The 22,597-nt window shown below is 34.1% G+C and overlaps 4 protein-coding genes across 4 annotated transcripts; 3 read left to right on the top strand and 1 right to left on the bottom strand.

Annotated features, from left to right (window-relative positions):
• The first annotated feature begins 99 nt into the window (after nt 1-99).
• LOC107192008 (histone H2A-like) lies at nt 100-1,207 on the top strand. The gene has a single exon (XM_015581187.1). It carries the CDS (start codon nt 773-775, stop codon nt 1,145-1,147), a length of 375 nt encoding a protein of 124 aa, XP_015436673.1. The 5' UTR covers nt 100-772; the 3' UTR covers nt 1,148-1,207.
• A 1,708-nt stretch (nt 1,208-2,915) lies between these two features.
• On the top strand, nt 2,916-6,773 carry LOC107192003 (USP6 N-terminal-like protein). The gene is made up of 8 exons (XM_015581178.1): nt 2,916-3,077; nt 3,486-3,720; nt 3,793-4,116; nt 4,220-4,407; nt 4,486-4,646; nt 4,749-5,069; nt 5,156-5,294; nt 6,053-6,773. Exons 2-8 carry the CDS (start codon nt 3,566-3,568, stop codon nt 6,478-6,480), a joined length of 1,716 nt encoding a protein of 571 aa, XP_015436664.1. The 5' UTR covers nt 2,916-3,077; nt 3,486-3,565; the 3' UTR covers nt 6,481-6,773.
• A 4,662-nt stretch (nt 6,774-11,435) lies between these two features.
• Nucleotides 11,436-14,060, bottom strand: LOC107193115 (mitochondrial carrier homolog 2-like). The gene is made up of 7 exons (XM_015582514.1): nt 13,746-14,060; nt 13,589-13,673; nt 13,282-13,459; nt 12,508-12,645; nt 12,024-12,210; nt 11,875-11,942; nt 11,436-11,783 (listed from the first exon to the last, which is right to left on the bottom strand). Exons 1-7 carry the CDS (start codon nt 13,845-13,847, stop codon nt 11,615-11,617), a joined length of 927 nt encoding a protein of 308 aa, XP_015438000.1. The 5' UTR covers nt 13,848-14,060; the 3' UTR covers nt 11,436-11,614.
• A 1,366-nt stretch (nt 14,061-15,426) lies between these two features.
• On the top strand, nt 15,427-20,614 carry LOC107192297 (roquin-1). The gene is made up of 15 exons (XM_015581512.1): nt 15,427-15,588; nt 15,704-15,911; nt 16,388-16,609; nt 16,697-16,872; nt 16,941-17,274; nt 17,352-17,592; nt 17,670-17,839; nt 17,911-18,173; nt 18,277-18,381; nt 18,467-18,678; nt 18,761-18,882; nt 19,011-19,152; nt 19,582-19,651; nt 19,902-20,093; nt 20,214-20,614. The coding sequence occupies exons 1-15, from the start codon at nt 15,427-15,429 to the stop codon at nt 20,331-20,333; spliced, it is 2,739 nt and encodes a 912-aa protein (XP_015436998.1). The 3' UTR covers nt 20,334-20,614.
• Nucleotides 20,615-22,597: the final 1,983 nt, after the last annotated feature.

Raw genomic sequence — 22,597 nt, 5'->3', positions numbered from 1 at the left:
AAAAAACAGTGATATTGATAAAATTTTAGTTGCAACAAATGTAACAATTTAATGAGTAGACAGTGAATGTTTATGCAAATTTAAAATTTTCGACACTAATATAGAAAAAACAAAATTGCATAAAAATTTCTTTTCTATACTAGGGGTTTTAATATGTGAATAATAATTCGTGAGTAATATTATATTTAATCGGAATGTTTATTTTGCTATATTTTGCAAGTCAAGGGACGCTATAAATGCATAAACATCCGTTGTCTAATAATAAGGTGTTTTATATACTCGAGTAAGGTGCAGCACAATTCAATTTCATGATGTATCTGAGAACTTATGTTATTGAATTTGTATCTGAAGATTGCACTGTTTACTTTTATAGTGTTCAATAGTTCTTAAATACCCGTATGCATTGTTTGGACATATTTAACTCATTAAAAATACATTTTTCTTTGTTTAATTCTGTACCGTCAAAAGGTACCGAAACAAAATTAGCACGATTACATATCAAGCTGCAAAATTATTTGAGAATCAGTTATGTAAAAAGAAATGTAGTATTTACAGTGATTGTAAAAGAATGAACCTAATAACCAGCTATGCGACCATCTGTTCCCCCGCGCCAATCAGAATCGAGCGCGCTCCCCATTGGTTGATACCGAACTACTTCGTTAGGTATATAAATAGGAAGCTCATGGTTACAATCAGCATACTTTTCCGATCGTCCAGACGAACGGGTTGCAAGTGTTGTTTAGTATTTTGTTGTTAACGTGACCATTTCACAATGTCTGGCCGTGGTAAAGGAGGAAAAGCAAAAGGAAAATCAAAGTCTCGCTCGAATAGAGCTGGACTGCAGTTTCCTGTCGGTCGTATCCACAGACTTCTGAGAAAAGGAAACTACGCGGAACGAGTCGGCGCTGGGGCTCCTGTTTATTTGGCCGCCGTTATGGAGTATCTGGCCGCTGAGGTTCTGGAATTGGCGGGAAACGCAGCGCGTGACAACAAAAAGACCAGGATCATTCCAAGGCATCTCCAACTGGCAATCAGGAACGACGAGGAGTTGAACAAACTTCTCTCCGGTGTCACAATTGCTCAAGGAGGTGTTCTTCCCAATATTCAGGCAGTGCTTCTGCCCAAGAAGACCGAGAAGAAGGCTTAGAGATTACGAACATTACTGAAGAAGAACAAAATGGCCCTTTTCAGGGCCACAACATTTTTTGAGGCGACGAAACAATCTCGGTTTTTCTTTAAAAACCATAAACTAGTCTGTGATTCGGGGACAACGGAAAACAAAACTTCTTACCAAAAATCTTTCCTACATTTTTACCGTTCCCGGTGTATTGGGGTTTGGCATTTATGCAGTTATTAGTTTCTGTAAGAATGTCCTTAGAAAATTTTCTAGTTAGGGAAAAATTGTGAAAATCAATTGGTTTTGGAGTAATTCAAATTGTAGCTAAGTAGATTCATACTCAATAATATTAGTGTTTATTCGGAATTGCATATAACATTGAAATATTTGTAAATAAGAACTGCAGAATCCGTTATTCAATACTTTTATGTACTTTTTAACACATAGTAAGATGAGAACCACTGCTAAACAGCTTCGTAGATACAGAATGGAGTGGGGGTTTACGGATCCGTCTATTTCCCTCCTTCGTGTTTAGGCATGCGCAATAGATCCATTGTTTCAACTGCCGAAACATTTGTACCTGAAATAATTGAACAAAAATATTTTATTTAATTTTAGATTTTTTAGATTAAGAGATTTAAGAGATTTCTGACCATTTATGACGGGTTAGAGCGCAGGGTTCTAGAAGGATAGGAATTATACAACAGAAAAAAGGTCCGTAGACTTTTTGACTACGGTTTCCGTATTCTTTTGCTTACAGAAAATGTTTATTAATCCTTCACCTGCAGTATGCTATAACAGAAAACTATCAGTTCTATGCAATATTCTGCTATTTAAACACTTGCTGCGGAGAATATAACCAGTGAAAATACCACGGAATATGTATAAGTTTTTCGATGCTAAAGAATTCAGTGGACTTTACACTGTTTACACAATAAATTTCATGTCCAGTGCATCACAGGTAATCCACGATAAGCTTTACGTTTTAGTCATTTACAAATTTTACTATTAACATAATACATCTTAATATGGATTAGTTCTAAATATTCCACGAAAGTATTCGTTCTGCGAGATAACGATTTCTATACATCGCGTACTTCTTCATTAATGAAGTTAATATTTGCACTTTTATAAATATCACGTGGTGTTGATTGTAAATATTTATAGTATGTCCAGCTATGGGTAATTGATAGCCCGCGTGGTATAAACAGAAAGTCACGCGAAATGTCCCAGGCACAACACGTGTCAACAATATTGTCCAAATTAATAGTTAATAACATTCCTAGTATGTAGTACAATAATAAGTATTGATGGTAGTACTGATCAACGTAAGTCGAGCAACAATGACGCATTTCTTACATTTTCGAAATAATTTCCGTACATAAATAAATATTTTCCTTTGATTCATTTCATCTTTTTCATGAAACTTAAGATTTTAAATTGTATGTACGAACAGATAATTTGTCGGAAATGTTTTAATTTCATTCAAGCACGACTATGAAATACAGCAATAACAGTTGGTCATGGTTGTAATTTTTTTTTTTAAATTATATTTTTATTTTTCACTTGTAATAAATTATATTAAAAGATTAGAATTATTTTCAATAGAAACATACAAATTTTATATAATAACTATATTCATGATAGACGAAATAATAAAGAAAACAATAATAACTATTTCGAAGTTATAATTTTTGTTTACAATAAAAGAGAAAATAATTATTTCAAGTTGTGGCCACTTGTTTTGGTTCCACAATGAATCTGTTGGCAACGCTGATTCATAAAAGAGAATGGAAACATCCGAATCCGGCTTGAATTGCGTGTCTGGTATGTATGGACGGCAGTTTTGCTAAATGTATGATTGTTGTGAAGAAATGTTGTTCTATATATAATGAAACGAAGAAAATTAGTCGCTCCCTAGCCATGCAGTGTCAATAGTCACGCAGTTCATTTCTTAGCGGTAAGATCAACATCATTTACTAGGGATATCATTTAATTCTAATGTATATAACCTTCTTTCTTGTCAATATGTAGCGCTTTAACTTTAGAACGTCGGGAATTTACAATACAGAATTAAAACAACCTTCCTTACGAGTCTATAAACGAAAACACAATATCCCTATCCAAGTTTTACCGTGCAAGCCGAAAATGTTCAGTACTTCACTGTCTTGTGTCAAAAAATTACAGTTGTCTCATAATCTACTGTTATCTGTCCTATCATAACGACCAGTCAGTGTATATTTTTAGTGTGAGCATAATGTCAGAAAGAACACAGATGACATTTATCACATTTATAAGATTGCTTGGAATATAAAAAAGAAAAGAAATGTTGATTAATATTTTAGTGATGGTGTTATTCGTGTTGTAGATAACAGCCTAACATAAAAATAGAACCTTTTTAACAAGACGGCATGTTTGTAAGAGTCTGGTTGAGAATTCTCACGGGGGATGAATGAGGAAGAATTATTGAAACGGTCTGCTGCAGAGCGAGATAGAATATTTAGCTGCTATGACCGTGGCAGAGAAAATGGAGCGGAAATTGATCCATGGGAAGATCCTACCTATGAAGTTTACCATACCACAGACAGATATGGATTTATACAGTAACTGTCGTATTGATATTTTTGGGGACAATGTTATTATTGCTTTTCGTTACACTAATATTTATATTTCAGTGATAAACGGCTACCACAGAGGCATGACCCAAATGAAATCAAGTGTCATCGGGTGGAAATGGAAAGATTGAAAAAGTGGGAGAAAATGACAAAACAATGGGACAGTTCCTCGACAAAAGAAAAATTACGACGTAGAGTATATAAAGGGATTCCTAATAGATTCCGCGGGCAAGTTTGGGCATTACTTCTGGGGATAAAAAATTTAAAGAAAGAACAGGCTGGTAAATACAATGAAATGTTGCAACTTGCACGTCAGTGGTCCACCGAAATAAGACAGATCGATGCCGATGTAGCTAGGCAATATAGGGATCATATCAATTATAGGTATCTAAATTATATTTAGGATCTGTTGTAAGGGTACCAAATATTTTGTAACGTCTATGAAATGTATCTGTATGCTATTAAACATCTCTTTTCAAATTAACAGAGAAAGGTATAGCATAAAACAGCGATCCATGTTTTATGTATTGGCTGCTTATAGCATGTACAATATGGAAGTGGGCTACTGTCAGGGGATGTCTGTATTAGCTGGATTACTTTTATTGTATATGGATGAGGAGGACGCGTTTTGGGGCCTTTCTGTGCTGCTGGCCGACAAAAAATACACTATGCATGGTCCGATTTAAGTTACTTTATATGTTCGAAATTTTATCATTTTTGAACTACAATTAACCAGATATATTCTCTTTTTAGGATTTTATGTTGATGGGTTTCCAAAACTGAATCGTTTCATCGAACACCACGATAAAATTATGCATAAATTTTTGCCAAAATTGAAACGGAAACTCGATAAGTGCGGCTGCGATTCCATTCTGTACGCATTAAAATGGTTCTTTGTTGTTTTCCAAGAGAGGGTAAAGGAATATTTATTCGTTTTTTCGTATTATTAGATCGATAAAAAATATGCTTCACGATTATGCAGTATCGCTAAATACAATTTTCTTTAACCATAACAGACACCCATCAGTCTCGGCCTGCGAATTTGGGATATATTTTTATTGGACGGTGATCGTATTCTACCTGCTATGGCGTACACAGTTATGAAAATGCATAAACGTTTTCTGATGCCGATGGAAAGCCTGGATGAGTTTTGTAATTATCTGCAAATCAAATTGGAGAAGGACTTTGGTTTCGACGATGACACAGTGATAAGCAGTATGGAACGTAGTATGGAAGAATTGAAACGTTCTAAGTTAGATTACCCCGGTCCACCATTGCCACACGAGTTACCGCGATTTCCGTTCGGCACTTTCAAAGAGCCTTCATTTGCTAGCAAGGTGATTTGTGCTTATTTTCGTATTATTTTGAAAATACAGGTATGACCATACAATGTGTAAAATCTATTTGGATCCATCGTCTTCAGGTTGGGAGACGGACCGAAGAATTCAGTGAAGCGCAGCACGTAATGCGCGAGTCCATAACACAGCGTAGAGATTTGGTGATCGCCGAAGACGGTAGAGAAAGTACAACTCCAGTCGAGCCAACTGGTTGTGGTCTTGGCGGTGAGTTACAATATAATGAAAACATAGTACACGGTGATACAAATATTTGCCTTCCACATTCTAAACAAGAAAATACCATTAAGGACACGAAGAACGATAAAGACAGAGATTCAGAGATCAATATAATGGTTATATACAACACTAGATTGTAAGATACTTTTTAAAAAAGTAGGATTCTAGTAATTAAAACGATCACGTACAATATTGCTCAGTTATTTCGATAGAACTTTACAAGAATACTCTACGAAAGAGATTTTTTTAAGTATTATAATCGTTATTATAAACATAGATCTTTAATATTACCATATTTAGCTTAAAATGAAGTTATGCATCCTCTAAAATTCGTGCCACGAATTTTCCTAGATAATTCTCGTCCAAAATAGAATAAAAGCAAGAGGCAATAGACTGTGATCATTCTCTGAAGCAGTATTCTTAAGAAATTTCCTGTAGAAAGGCACAAATGTCGAAACATGTATCAGAATATTTCATTCGTGGATACTTATTATATTTTTTTGTTACGTTAGAGTACCATTTAACCGGAAAATTCGCCACTTTTTGTTGCCATTAAATACTTGCTATGAAACAGTATGTAATATTAGTTCATTTACACTCGTGCAACGGGGTTGGTGGGGAGGCAGAGATAGTTTTTTTTTTTTAAGTTTAATGTATTACACTTGTTGCGAGATCATTCTCTGTCGGAATCACGTTTGTTCCAATATCCTATTGCAGTGTAATAAAAAAATTGAATATATGTGCAGGAAGCAAATTCTCATTTGACCCGAGTCTTGACGATGGAGCTTCTCCCAATGGCTCGCGGCGGTCATTGGCAGACACGTCTGTTACCTCGACAGCCGACCTTTCCGTATTTAGTTCGGCGACACGGTCACAAGTGTTAGACAATAGCCTCGATACTCAAAGTAATATCTCGAACGCTAGCTCTGGCAGCGGTGGTTTGCCCACCCCTAGAGCGACGCCGCATCAACCGAGTCCAGACGTTGTGCGAATTTATGTACCGTACAGTTCGCCAATGTGCGGCTCGTACAAAGACGATCTTCCACGTACGCTTCCGCGGTCCCTAGAGACCAATAGGATTCGTATACGGGTCGATCCCGATCAGACGCCGATAGTGGAGAATCTCAAACCGTTCTCATTGGAAAGTCCGGAAATCGAACTGGACTTGAAATAACCTGTTCATTCGTATAGCCATGTAATTCATGGAAACCGTTCATAACAACATTACACACTTGTGAGGAGAACAACCCGCGAGTGGTACACTCAGATTTTATTGACAGATTGTGAATTGTAGAAATCCTCCACCAATGTAGAGTACGTACACTGCCGGTCAACAGTATGTGGACACCCTTTAAAAGGGAACAACTTTTTTAAAATTGGTCCGAATTGCTTGAGTCCTTTTGTGAAGTTGGGGATATTAATTTAGCAAATGATGTGTAAAAAAATTGAAAAAGTTGCTATGTAATTAACATAAATCTTCGGTATGTATTTATTGAATTTTCATTGTAGCCTCAGATTAATATGTTGTAAAAACGACCTTTACTATTTTCTTCGCGATTCCGACCAATTGCAACTTTTTCAATTTGTTTTTACACATCATTTAGTAAACTAATACCCTCAACTTCACAAAAGAACGCAAGTCATTTGGATGCATTTTAGAAAAGTTGTTCCGTTCAAGAGGGTGTCCAGATATTTTTGACCGGCAGTATATGGGTTATAATCAGGGACTTCTACCGGTATTCTGATTGTACCTTTATTATACCGGTATTTTCGATTTTACCTTTGACCTATATAAGCCCTACCTTTATAGAAATCGAAAAAATATCAGTATTTATTTCAGTTTTGGGTAATATATCGGTTTCGGTATAGCTTTGATGGCATAATACCGGTATCAAAATCATACCGGTTTAAGTCCCTGGTTATAATCGAACATAATTTTTTTTTACTTCTCGAGACGTTCAGCTGTTAAAGAAATTTCTAAACGTGTTTGTAAGAGCAATTGTTATTAAGTAAAGAATATCAGAAACTAGAGGAAGCTTTTTTGAAAAATGTTAAGTTCATTAAGGTAATTTCGAGTTTTTCAGATACTAGAAGCCTATTGTACCTAATCGTATGTCACAATCATGTGTGTTATTTAAGAAATACGCAAGGTCATGGAAACGTCTGTATTTATAAATAATATGTATTCTACAGTGGTAGGAGGGAATGTAGACACGTACCAAGTTTCAGTAAAATCTGATTGTATCAGCTGAGTACTCGTTAGTATTTAACACAGATTTAGATGGTGGGAATTCTAAATCCTACATTGTATTATACACATAGTACTAGCGAAAATGATAATTGAAACAGGAGCGTCGTCTGCGCAATACAATATGGTTGCCCGTTTTCTTTAAAGTAGCGATTCTGGAGTTAATGATAAACGTGATATATCATGATATTTCTTGTTCGAATATAAATCAGTGTATGTGTTACGTGCGCTAGTCTCGAATAATTATAGCAGTTCGTGCTTAATGAAAACGTACTCTTTACACATTCGCTATGGCCTAATTTATGTTCAAAGAAAGAATAGAGAGACAGTCGTGACTTCTGCAATAGAGAATTTTAATTACACGTTCGTTCGTTGTCTCTGATTAACGATCAATGAAACACCGAACTGTATCCTTGTTTCTAATCGATTAATTATAAAAATTGACTGCATAATATTTGTCATGTGTCAAATTATATCGTACGAAATTGTACTTGGAAGAAGAATAAGATGATGGAACTTTATGCAGAATGAGAACGAATTATACATATATATATTAAAATTAATTAATACTATTTAGCCAAGCATCTGAAACGACGAAAATTTAAAGTATTATATGAATATTAATATATACACGTATGTAAGGCATTATAACAGCATAACGAATAGGAATATATAAACATTTAGCGTAACGGTATAAATTATTTCTGTGAAGGATGTGTTTCTAAATCTCTCCATTTAAAACGAAACGATATGAAATATTTTCGAACGCACCGTAAATTGGCCATTATACGTACATACAAATATGAGTCAATTTTCCATGGTAAATATAATATTACAAACGATATTTTTGTTACAATATTATAAGCGTGAACGAATCTTTTGAATAGTTATTATTATATATTTTCAGTATTGTGTATACATTTCTCAGAAAATTTCTATGATTGTCGCATACGTCATTAAAGAGTAGACATAAAGTTCCATACTCTAGGGATATTTAACAAGTAAACGACCTTACATCGTAGATATCTCTTATCATACAGACAGACAAAACCATGAAATTGTCTTCTCTACCTGATTACGAATAGATGAAAATACAAAATGTTACTGCATGTGGAATTAATTTCATGTGAATTTCGAAAGCAGTATACTCTATACTACTTTCATTGTACAATCTTATATCATTCAGGAACTTATATTTTATTGTGACAAAAGATCGGAAATTGTTCGTCTTCAGATATTATCGCCAGATTACAATTTTTTTTTTAAATTACCGGTATTATTCTAGGAATGTTGAAGTATGTAAGATGATTTGTTAATCACTTATTTTGGGATCAATTATAAGTTGGGTGACATGATTTGATACGATTTTGATATAGTAAAAGCTGAAATATTTTAGTTGGTAGATTATTATAAAATAATAATCATATCCTCCAAAAGTTACATTCTGTAAGTATGTTTAAGTATTATACTGCCACAGTACTGTTAGTCCTTTTTTTTTTTAATTTTTATTTTAAGTCTCGTTTCTTTTTATAAAGATCAAAGACATATACACTGTTGTATATACGTAGTATATAAAGTGAGAGAGAGAGAGAGAGAGAGGGAGAGAATGGATATCTTTCATTACATATTGCTTGAAAGAGATTCCCAAAATGAAAATAAATCATCGTCAGACTTTTTGCCGTGGAATGTGAATATTGAACAGTCTTCTGATATGCTGCATATTTATTGTTTAAATGTACAAAAAGTGCTTTAGGTGGAATGTAACTGTAATTGAGACACGTTTCTTAATTCATTGGTTCTGCAAAACATTCCTGAACGTACAGTATTCCTCTGTGTATATAGAATACAAAACTTATGACTTTCAACCTAACAGCAATCATTTGTTATGTCTAATACCGTACGGTAATATTTGTTAAATAAATATTAAATGTTACTGGTTTGAAACTTTATTCCATTGTAAAGAAATTCAAACATACAATGTATAGTTCTATAGTGAATCTTTCTTATGGTTTCATGACACTGAACACATTCAAGACCACGAAATACATCGTTAAACATTGTAAGCCAAACATGGAATTGCAAAGGTACGAAAGAATCGAATACAAGTTCAATGAATTACGTAAATTTGTCCATTGAAAACATACATTCCTTTGTATCATGTTAAGGGGTTTGAAAATATATGTTAACGGCTCGTTAATTTTTAAGCTTACACGTATCTTAAATACCACGTTTACATAATTAGCTTTCGTATCTGATTAAAACCTAAGATATAAACATCTGCCAATTAGAAACGTCACAAATGCTCCCACATGATTTATTCGTTGGTACGAACGATGCAAACAATTGGTATAAACATTGATTAAATTTCCTACGATTATTTTTTACAATTGTTTGTAATGAAATACTAGAGACTATTTTAATAGTGTAGTGTTAATTGTAACAGAAAGCAATTAATTTTTACTTCAGAAAGCAAAGAAGATGAATTTTGTTTCGACGTTAATGGCGAATTGACTGACTCAAATAACACAAATAGTAGATGCGGGAAATAGGTTTTAGGGAGCTAAAAACTACCATATTCTGACCAAATTGTATTAGCTGTAATTGTTTTTATTTCTATACATTTCTTTTTCTTTTAAATAAATTTAAGGTGATTTGTTTTAGATTGAACTGTGGTAAAGGTAATTTCATATTGTGTATTGGTAAAAGAATCACAATTGCCTTTATTAACTTGGAAAGCAAAGCAAAGTTACATGTATTTAATTGCTTTTTAGTACAAGGTCTTATTTAAGTTTCTTTTAAAATAGAAAAGTATTGCGTTGAAAATAACATATTGATTGTTTTGTTCATTATTCACATTCGTCTTGTCGCACTATATAGATAAATTGAAGTTCAAATGTAATACCTGATGAAACATCTGTGTAATATTTAAAATTGTAGGTCAAGTGGATATTTTTTTTATACAAGAATTAAAAAAAATATGCGTATAGTATATAGGCTTCTGTGTATTATTCGTAGGGATCATTAGAAAGACGGACACAGTCTAACGATGCAATACTCGTGTAACTTCGTAATGCCTGGTAAACTATGTTGTAAATTGATTTAAACCATCGAAATAGTAAATAAAGAATATACATGAAATATTTGTTTCGTTTTTATAAATTTCAGTTTGTATTATCTAGTTAAATTACAGGTTTTATTCTGTTTTTTACTAAATGACTTTCACTTTAACTAGCAATTAAATTTCAAATATACATTTTAAGAACTGCACAAACATCACAGTTGTTTTTAACCATAGTTATTAGTTATTAATTTTATACAATTATCTTTAATATTTATACATATAATGCAACAACCCACAACACTATGATCATAGGTACTGATTTCATATTTCTTGTACTTTACTGTTGTTCATATTCATCGTCATATATGAACGTATGCATACCACGAAAATATTATCACCGTATAAACCTTTGTATCGATCATACGTTCTTGATACATAGGCTATCGTCTACTATTAATTTAATCATTTTCTAGCCATTTTCATCGACAACACTTACTGTGAATATTAAGTTTCACGAAAGAAACGCATTTAGGATGAACGTTTCTTTTATTTATTACTATAAACTGTATTCTCTCTTTAAACAGTAATTTGAACATAAATAATGTACAGTGAAAAAAAAATGTGGATTACTAAAATTACAACAAAACGGTACTTCTCATTGTCAGCAATACTGATATGTGTACTAAATGTTTATGTATACAGTGCGACCTTATTTTCTACACTACATACAAAAAATGCTATAGTTCTAGGTATCCACAAAATATTCTGTTTAATATAAAACAAAACAAAAATGTGTGTGTGTGTGTGTGTGTGTGTGTGTGTGTGTGTGTGTGTGTGTGTGTGTGTGTGTGTGTAATTAGTTCTCAATGGAACAGTCGTTAAAATTAATTTCTCAAGGAGTATGCAATGTAAATGCAATTGTGCCATGATAAGAAATTTACTGGACAAAAAATATATAGCACAAAACTGATTTTACTGTTGGCCTCTCGAATACATATATTAATGCAATAGGTGTGTTGGTTTCCCGTTTATTATGATTTGTTGTCCGCTGTAATAACGCCATAAAAGGGTGTTTCCTCTCCTTAACTGATTAGTGGCTGACAGCTGAGACCAACAATCTTTCCAGTCGTTATAAATTGGCATGTGTGGCGGGAGACCAGCCGCTAACCTTCAATGCAACATAATTTAATGTATTAAAATTTCCGGTGATTCTTACAAAGGAGATTGCAAATTATCGATCGTATATAAAATTTACTCACCCGCAATCGTTAACGGCCATACAATGCGATACCACCAAAAATGGGTACGTGACTGTTGTCGTTATGAACTGCGAAAGTATATGTAGTAAACAATGGTGTATAATTTTATTGCCTTGTACATATAGCATTCGAGTAATTAATTCACTTACCCTTATGACAGTATCAACATAAGGTTTTGACTCTTCATCATTTAGAATGTATTTATCGATAACATAACTAGAAGTACTAAATAGTATTATCGCGGCAGCATTTCCAATAAGGCGAGGCACTACCCCTGCATAGTATCCCGTAATACCATTCTCTTTGTACACTTCCACAACCGATCTGAATAATCCGCTAGGAATTTAGAAAAGAAAGTAAACAGGCTATTAGAAATAATGCATTTATAATTAATATCCAGAGCTGAATAAAATATATGTTTTAAATGGTAAATAATCTATTTTATTTTCAATTCTGCGTATAAGTATGGACATAAAATAGTTTTTTTTGGTTGCATTCACTTTTTAAAATAGTATTTAAAAATATTACACGTTACTATTTACAATATTATTTAAAATATTTTTTCCCCAAATTTTATCCAGCTCTGTTAGTACCAAATGTGGTATGTCATGTGTGGTTTAATCAACAGTATACTTGTATTGTGTTTCCTTGCCAACGAACTGTGCCATCATCCTCACTGCAATCACGTCTAACGGATGACTGACTATAATTGCAACCATCCTACTAATCAGATCTCGAATGAGGTCATATATGAATATCTTACACTTCTGACTAGAAAAGAAAAAAAGAAACCCATCAATTGCATCTAGAATGTTTCTCATACACTCAATATCAAATTTTGTCATACTCGTAACAAAATTGAACCAGTAAAAGTGCATTTCTAGAAAATATAGAATTTATTTATATACTGACATAGGATTTAACAAAAATGTATGACATGTGTTAAGTACTTTAATGACTATGTAATAATTTTATTTTATCCCAAATACTTTGCCGATTACAAGGTTTTATTCTTTACTTGATTTTGCAACCTGGAATGAATTTAATATTCTGTTCATAGGTCTTTAGCAGTTATAATTAATTTTGACATTGCGTCGACTAAATTTTTACATTATTTTTTAGAAACTAAATTCTACTGTTCTAGGATTCTTTTCCATAATTAATCTAAATATTATCTAATCATTTATCTTGACTCTGTTTTCTTTTTTTAAATATTGCCCATAAACAACTTGAAATGATTGTGATTCCATCAAATTTAAGATACTTTTTGCTGTACATTTGTGATTCCTAATATATTAGTAAATGATGTTACTTGTTACAATTGGTATACCCTCTGTAATTTCCCATAATTTTTTTCTAAAACAAGCACTTTTATTGGTTTGATTTTGCTCCTCACTATAGACCTACTCTTCTTCTGACTGATCCCTTGTAGAGTCTTTTGATTCTTCTTCCATTTTATCTATTACCTTTTTGACACAGTTAGATGTTTTATCGAAAGCTATAGAACTTACAGTAAATGCACACATTTTTGGGATAACACCACGATAACACCCAGGAATTCCATCTATAGACTTTATGTGTTTCACTGGAAAAGAATGAAATAGAAATACTTTGTGTAAGTTATAGGAAAGATTAAAGAGTATGAAAAACATTCCAAATGAGAAAATAATCTATATTTCATTGAGACTAAGATTTCACGAAGAAAATTATTTACCGTATTGGAAAACATTAGGCAGAGCCAAAGCCGGCTGTCTAAAAAATGTGGTTGTCGGTCGTGGTAAAATCGGTTCATGTCCAATCTGTTATAAATAAATATATGTTTTCGATCATTTTCAATGTCCAGGAAGTTCATTAACAAATGCATATGTTACCTGTATTAAAACTTTCGCGTATTCGAAAGGATGTGAAATGAAATTAAGCAGTACACGACCAGAGATACCGAACGGTATTTGCTCCTCGTTTGAAGGTATCATATTCAATTAGAATTTAACTTTGCCTAAACACTAAGGCTTTTAACGTGTTGTTTACTTAATAATTTTGATTAAGGGGTACAGTTAAGTTTCAACCGGTACGATGAAGCTCAGACCATTCATCCATGAGCGTGAGCACCGAGTCAAACACAGTTCATAACCATCTACTTATATCTTTTCCACTCCGAGACTGAATAATTAGAGGTATCATATTATCAGGCAGTAAAGTCAAGTAAAGTTTGCGAAATAAATCACATATTTACAAATTTCATAGAAACGAAACTCAAACAGGAGTATCGAAACCAGATGCAAAAATATTTAATGCAACGACCAATCGGTGCCAGTTATCATTTTTTACTTCATTTGTTCGATTCGTTAAATCCTTGGAAATCTCTAATTCAACAATTTCGAATAAATAAGTCAATTTTGTTAATATACTTATTTATTCGAACTTCTTTTTATTATCAATTCATTTAGAGATTAAAATTATCTATTAATAATTATTAATGTTAACATAAATACATCGATTTCGACCGGTAATTTTTGCTTCATCGGATTGACTTGGGCAATTATTCTGACCATCGACGATGTACTTTGGCTTAAATTTCAATATTTCAATTATAATTTCTGTGACGATCATTTTATCAAATTTAAAAAGTTAAATATCAACCAGTCAAGTACGTAACAACGCACTCTGCCGAGGAAAGTGTTGAAACACCATTTTTCTAGATTGTTTTCGTCATGGGTGCCAGTGATGTAAAAAGGTGTGCGTAAAGGATATCGTGCTGAGCTCATCTTACTATTTGTGATTCATCTGTTCTGGCTTCGATGGCAGAACTATGTGCGAAGTAACCGAGTAGTGAATGTGATGTTTTGTGAAGGCAATAACGAGGTGAGTCCCAATCATCAGTAGAATTTAAACAATAAAATTTCACCCCGACATTTTTCCTCGTGGCGAACGCGGATGCCGTTTTCACGATTCTGTCCAGAACAGACGTTTCGATGAACGTAAAAAGGACACCGATAATTGAAAAACGTTCGATCTAACTGCGTGTGGATTTCGACGACGTACGTTCGAAACGTTTCCACGCGTATTTAATTCTAATTCCGATCGAGTTTTCTTATTGGTGAAATCAAACGAAAGACAATGTTCGACGTGTGAAAAACAATCGACGGACAAAAGTTACCGTTCCGAACAGGTTTTGTGTCTATCAATAAATTGTTTTGCAATGAAAACGAAGTATCCTCGACGTTCTCTGAACACTTCTGTAAATGTTCATGAACCTGTCGTGATTATTTAGTAAATTTAACGGCTGTTTTTCCTTCCGCGAAGATGCCACGATTTTATTGCGTGTTATACTTTCCATAATTTCAACCCGCGCAATAGACAATCCTTACGAATCGTTTACGTATTACGAGCTTTAGGACAATCATAAGCGGAACGTTCTGTGAAATTGTGCACCAACGTTTTCAGCTTTAACCGTTGAGATTCTCTGATAATTGTTGGTGAGGAGAGCAATATTGCAGAGAATTGTGAAATCAAAAAATTTGAAGGAACATCATTCTGTGGGTTTGTTTTAGAATGCCAATACAGGCACCACAGTGGACTGAATTTCTTTCTTGTCCAGTTTGCTGTCATGATTTTGATGTGGCCGTACGTGGCCCGATATCATTAGCATGTGGTCATACTATATGTCGTACGTGCCTTGCAAATTTACATCGTAAACAATGTCCTTTCGATCAGGTATGTGATATGAGTATTCCATGAGTTTCTATAATATTGATACATTGACTCGAAGTAATTTGTATATTTATTTCGTATATGGGAAAACAAACTGTCATTTGTATTTTTTTTCCAGAGTATTATTAATACAGAAATAGAGAGACTACCAGTAAATGAGGCTTTATTGCAATTAGTGGGAAATGCAGTTCCCACAAATGTTGCAACAGCTTATCAGAAACTATTACCACCTGAAGACCATGCTAATTATTTGGCTGCTAAATGTTGCATTGAGGAACTTGCTTTATATCTCAAACCATGTCAGACAAATCCTACTCTAGCTACAGGTAATATTAATTGGAACGTGTAGACGTGTTGTATTGTTTATTACTGTTAATGAGCAAGGTGATACTGAATCCATTACTATTAAAATACCCAAAGAGCATGTAAAGAAGTTGTAGATCTTTAATATTAAATCTCTATTTCAAGGAGTTGTTGCAGGATTAATCTTTTTAACTTGTATCTGTATTTGATGTTGGTATCGAATGTCGATACTTCTTGTTTTACCTCTGAAGAATATGATCAAAGTTTATCCTTTGACTATTGCAATATCGGATTGTTCGCTTACATTTCAGCATTTGTTATTATCTTCATAATGAATTTAGCAATTTTTTCCTAGTGAAAAATAAATAGTAGCATTGTTAACTATAGAAAAATCAGTAATTAAAAGTCTATGCTTTCTAAAATGCTGCTTTTCGATGTAATAATGACTGCAGCTGTTCGATGGTAGTAGTTTAAGACTAGATTTTAATAAATATTGCAGGAGGTATGGGACTGATTTCCCGGCCAATGCAAAGGAAACTAGTAACTCTTGTGGGCTGTCAATTGGTTGTGCCAGAAGGAAGAGCGCGGGCAGTTAGAGCAGCTAGAAGTTTAGGGGAAAGGTCGGTTACCGAGTTGATATTGCAACACCAAAATCCGCAACAGCTTAGCGCTAACTTATGGGCGGCTGTACGTGCGCGTGGCTGTCAATTTCTTGGGCCAGGTATTTTACATTAAAATTAATGAATATACAAATTCAGTTTAATAGAATTGGCATATATTTAACTGAAATTCCTCGATTTATTAATAGCGATGCAAGAAGAAGTACTGAAGCTTGTTCTATTGGCTTTGGAGGATGGATCGGCTCTTTCCAGGAAGGTATTGGTCATGTTCGTAGTTCAACGTTTAGAATCACATTTTCCTCAAGCATCCAAAACGAGTATAGGACATGTTGTACAATTGTTATATAGGGCGAGTTGTTTCAAGGTAATGTTCGTATTTCGTTGTCGTAAGTGAAAACGTTCGAACAGATTTTGATCAGTGTCTCAAATCAGGTATCTAAACGAGAAGGTGATTCGTCGTTGATGCAACTGAAAGAAGAGTTCCGAACGTACGAGGCTTTAAGAAGGGAGCACGATGCTCAGATTGTGCAAATCGCGACTGAAGCCGGCTTAAGAATAGCACCCGATCAATGGTCTGCGTTGTTATACGGAGACACGAGCCATAAATCTCATATGCAAAGTATTATAGACAAACTTCAAACTCCACAGTCTTTTGCTCAAAGTGTACAAGAATTGGTGATCGCTCTTCAACGTACCCCCGATCCCGGACAATTAAGTAGTCTAAGACCCCAATTAGAACTGTTAGCCGCAATAGATCCGAGTCCAGGTACAGTTTAATCCTATGTAAAATCTATTTAGCGAACGTTTGAAATTGTTCATATTAATTCGTTCTCTTCGTCGTAGAATCCGAACCTCCCACGCTGGCGGAATGTCGTGCAGCGTTAGAAGCTGTCAGGACAGTAGTCGCAGCGCTGGTGGAATTCATTCAGCAACACGGTAATCGAAAAACACAGGATGGTACACACAACGTAGGCCCAGGTCAACCGAAATATAAAGTGAGCATGTGTCGAGATCTCGCGCTCAGAGGATCTTGTCCCAGATCTACAAGTTGCACATTTGCTCACAGCGATATGGAATTGGACAAGTAAGTTGAATTCACAAAGAGAGAATATTAGTTATGCCTGTTACCCGTTTAATATGTAATCCTTCTCTATTTCATAGATACAGATCCAAAAATAGAAAATTAAGTATCAGATCAAGTATGCCAGCGACTAATAATTCTGATGTAAAGGTGGACAAATCAGTTACTGCCTCGAATAATAAGACGTTCAAGCAAAATGAAGATATATCCTATCATTCCATAAAGTCACATGATAATACGCATAGAGAGAGTAAGCGATACTAAAAACGAATAATACGTAACGGTTGAATGAGATAAATTATAATTGTAATTTCTTTGTAGATTTCAGTTCTATGAATAAAGTTAATCCAGTGCAACATCACACTTCGTCGAGCGAAAACAACTTTGTTGGCTCGTTGGCGAATTACATGCTACCACCTCAGCAAGGGGTGTCGTCGGTGCTACCGAATAAAAATATGGATATGTATTGCTCTCATTATATCATGCCTAATGCACCTGTTGAGTATACTACACCTAACCTGAACATGTGGGATTCGTCGCAAGTATCATCGAACGTAACGAATGGGGTTTCCAATGCTAAAAAGGTAAAGTAAATTTAGAGTTTTTTCTTTATTCGATAAAGAAAACTGATACTTAAGTGTATACGCATAGAATATATTGTAGCAATATTGTATATTTACGTTATAGCAACGGACAGTTGCCAAGACATTGGCGATGTTGCTGCAACGCAGAATGGAAATTTTAAATCAGCTCGAAACAATTGTCAACAAACAAGTGCCGCAGATAAAAACGGTACGGCCGTTCCATTAATTACAATTTATTACAAATATCCGTCTATGTCTGTCCTTCATGAGACTTGTTTTTACTTTATTTACAGAATTACGACATGCAAAGAGATACGCTATCGTGTAACTTCTCTATATGGACGAATACATCGAGCAATCTCATGGTTCCTCCGTCGAACATGAACTGTAACAGCAATTTCCGGTGCACGGATCCGATTTTATTCGATGATGAATTCGTACCGTTTGATGCTTCGTCCAGTAACAAATACGGACCAATATCCAAGTTGTCCAAGAATTTAATGAGGTAACGAGATCACTTTCGGTGAATTGTTACATTCATACAAAGTGACGTTACACGAGTCAAATACAATCTTTTTCTTTTCTAGGTCCAGTAACGGTGTGCAGCCTTCTAATTTTTATGCGGAAGGAAGTGCACCTCCCACAATATCTCCGTATCGACCCATGCCGACGGCGAATTCGATCACATCTTGGTATTACGGTAATCAACGTAAGTACAGTTTGATATGAAATGAGAAACTAATAAAATTTATATCATGAAAAGTATTTTCTTTTTTTTTTTTTAAACGTAAGACGTCGATTTGTCGTCTTATATAATTGAGAAATTGTTTATTACAGCTTATACTGCTATTGGTGGGAATGGAGGAGTACAGTCTATCAATACTTCCGGTTATGGAGACAATTATATCACTTTTGGTCGCAATTTGTCCGACTCGACTGCACACCCACAACTTTCACGGCCAGAGTGCGTGTCTAAAGAGTACGTTGATTAATCAATGGCTTGTTTTTTTTTTTAACCTTCGAGAAAAACGCGTACACAGGATGTCCCAAAATAGCTTCGACTCCCGGAGATGAGGGGTTCCTGGGATAATTTGAATCAACCTTGTTAACGAGATATTAATGAAAAATCCCAACCACCCAGAGCGCGAGTCTGCCGGGCGAGCTCTGATTGGTCGAGGTTTTTCGTTAATATCTCGTTAACAAAGCCTCGAATAACATTTTTGCTACGGAAAAAGTTATTTCAAATTTTCTATTTCGGGACACTATTTATGAGAAGCATGTATTCATGACCATAGAGTATATATAATTTACTTTATAACTGCCTCGTCCCGTGTAAAGCGAATGCTTTTTGTACCAAATGTACCCGTAGTGAATAGATTAGTTATTTAATCATGATCTAACGTTTCAGCTTAATTCTCGAGTCGCAAAGAGTGAAGCAACAGTTAAAACATCTTGAAAAGAAAATCAATGATTTGAAGGTACGGTGAAGTCTATATAAATTCGTCTTACGATTTTCTAGTCGAACTTACAGCAATATGTTTTGTAAAGAAACATACGTAAAAAGTCGTAATAAAAGTACGTAATCTGAAACAAACCAGTGGTCTTTGTGTTTATTAAAATACGAGTGAAGTATATTTATGCAGCTTGACCGGTGAATCGTGGGACATATTTTACATTTGTCAAGTTTTTTTGTGCGTGTTAATACTAATTCGAATAAAATACGTGCAGCTTGCTACACAAGGAGCTACATTCACCGCAGGAGAAAGGCTAGCGCAAGAGCTGCAAATGATTGAAGCTGGTATTAGAGACAAAGAAAAAGATGTGCGAAATTGGAGCCCTTACGGTACTGTACCGTGGATTCAGTCGTCGAACAATTTACTTGGCACTCAAAATTACAGTCAAGATTACAAGACAGAAGAGGTAAAAAGAAAATCGCTCTATTATGGTATCTTGTAAAAATAAAAATTCATAGTGAATTCCTGTAATACTTATTATTGACAGTGTGCATGTAACATATATTTGATTTACTTGACCCTTTAGGAGGACACATACGAGGCTGGTATTGCGAATGATATGCGGGAGTTAGAATTACGATGGGAGTTTGAACTGCAAGAACAAGAAAAGCATTGGTCGAGCGAAGAGGACAATTCTAAAAAATAATAGTGAGATGTGAGTCTTACTAACCCCCACTTTACTTCTTAGATCTGACCTGATCCGTTTAATGGCGACATGTTTTTTTGACATGTGCAAAAGTAATTTTTTTGTGCAAACTTCCATGCATCGGCATGATACACAACTTTTCCAATGGAACGACTGAAAGTAAAAATAGAATTTGTACTATTTGCAAAGAAAGAATTTAACGCTCTCCCTGAATACAATCAAAAGGAAAAAAAAAGAAATCGGTACTGGACGATGACAGTTTAAGCACTATTGATAGATGTACAGAAAAGAAACTTATCATCCCCTCTTCTCAACTTCATGAAAATTCTCCTGTTGGTATAGCATGACATAAAAGTGGATTTCACTACTTTCCCATGTACTATGCCTTTACAAAGTCTCCTGGTAAATACGTATAGTATGCGTTCGTTGACCGTGGACATGTACTATCTTCTAAAAATGATTACCAACGTGTAGAATGAAACTAGCTGTAAATATGTGATATTTCGAAAGGATTCGTTAAACGCAATTTGTCAAGTCCTTCATAATGGTAATTGATGATTTAGTTATGCAGGAAGTCGCAAACGTTTTCTATGTTTATTAGCTACAGTAGCAATTTATTATAGAGATCGATATATTGTAAGAAGTGTGAGAGTTAGCTGCCGCGCATTGGGATTTACATTTATAGAACCGGTGAAGGGTTGATCGGTGTTCCGTTATGATAGGTGTCATAACGGGAACAGTAATTGACAAACAGTTCGCGTACAGATGAGAAGCAGATTTGTTAAAATTTAACAGAAATTAATTGTCAGTGTTTTATAAACATGACAGGATGTAGTATATTTTGTTTGTATGTTTGCACAATGAAGCAAAGGATATTATATTACTGATACATTCGGAAAGAATGCTATTTAACCTGCAACGAGGTTACACGATAAAAATATTACGAGATACATATAGGCGTTACGCGTAAATACAAAATTAACATATTCTGTTAAAAATTTTTTGATTTTTAGCTTATAAAAGAAAATTTTTTAAATTTTACGTAGCTTTCTTACTAGCGTTACGTTTCGCAGTTCATGTTTTCATATTTGAAAATATGTTCTCGAGTAAAATACGGTAATTAGAGTACGGTTCGTGAACGTGTTTCGTTCAAACTCTTGCATAAAACGTTACTTTTGCTTTTACCAATGTAATTTTACATAAATTCCGTTTCGTTTGAATTTTTAATTCGGATATTACGTTTCTTCAAACTTAATATTTAAACGAGACCATGAATAGAAAAAGATTCAATATGTTTATCTGACTCTGTGATTTCATTTTGTAAAATTGAAGAAGAATGTATTACTTACTTAGATAAATAATCAATGCCGGAGAGCCTCTTGTTTTGTATTTTAAGGACAAACTATTATAGTTTCAAATACTTAAAAATTCGAGGAATATTTGATAGCGTGTATGAAAAAGAATCTTCCTTCTTTTAAACAGTGTTTAGTGAAAAATTATCACTGGATTCCATTCGTGCCTGATTAAAATACAATATTGCATTTTATTTACTATTTCTATTACAAAATTGAATAAATTTGAGACAGTGGTTTTCAAACTATAAATCCTTCACAGATGACCTATGTATTATTTTGCTTTATTGTTTGTCAAGAAGTGTTACATCCAAATTGCTTCGCTAATTATTTCCATTCGCATTTCTATAAATTTTCAACGTTTACGATTTGAAAGTCATTGGCTGAAAACTTATTTTTTACTAAAAGGTGAACGGAATCGAAACGGACAGACTGTTATGCGAGCTGCAGCTCTCACGTTTGTAAAGGTGTTCGATTTACGGACTTACGAGAAACCGAGAAACAGTCACATTGGCTTCCTCTTAACTATCACTTTCATTTCTTAACGATAAACGCAATTTTATGTTAACACAATTGGTATACTTATCTTGTTTTCTTATTTTTGTTCTCACTTGTATTATAAGAAGAAAAAAAAGGTTGAATTTATAACGTTCCTCAGGACAAAAATATGACAACATATGTACTTGATTCTACTGATAAGAAGTTTACGCTTTTGATCATTTCTTCTTCTTCTTCTATTTTTTGTCTTGCATTTCATACAACCATCTATCGATTCAAATAATTTTCCCGCCCGTTGTTGGAAGTTAATATCGAGCTCGATTTAATTTGAATTGTATCTCATTGGAATGCGACGACGGAAAATTTTTTGTCGAATCGAATACGTTAATCAAGTGACAGCCTCTTTATACTATA

Source organism: Dufourea novaeangliae, unplaced genomic scaffold (genome assembly GCF_001272555.1).
Source record: "Dufourea novaeangliae isolate 0120121106 unplaced genomic scaffold, ASM127255v1 scaffold7, whole genome shotgun sequence".
Taxonomy (NCBI): domain Eukaryota; kingdom Metazoa; phylum Arthropoda; class Insecta; order Hymenoptera; family Halictidae; genus Dufourea; species Dufourea novaeangliae.
The sequence above is the reverse complement of the archived record's forward strand: the minus strand, read 5'-3'. Positions and strand labels throughout refer to the sequence as shown.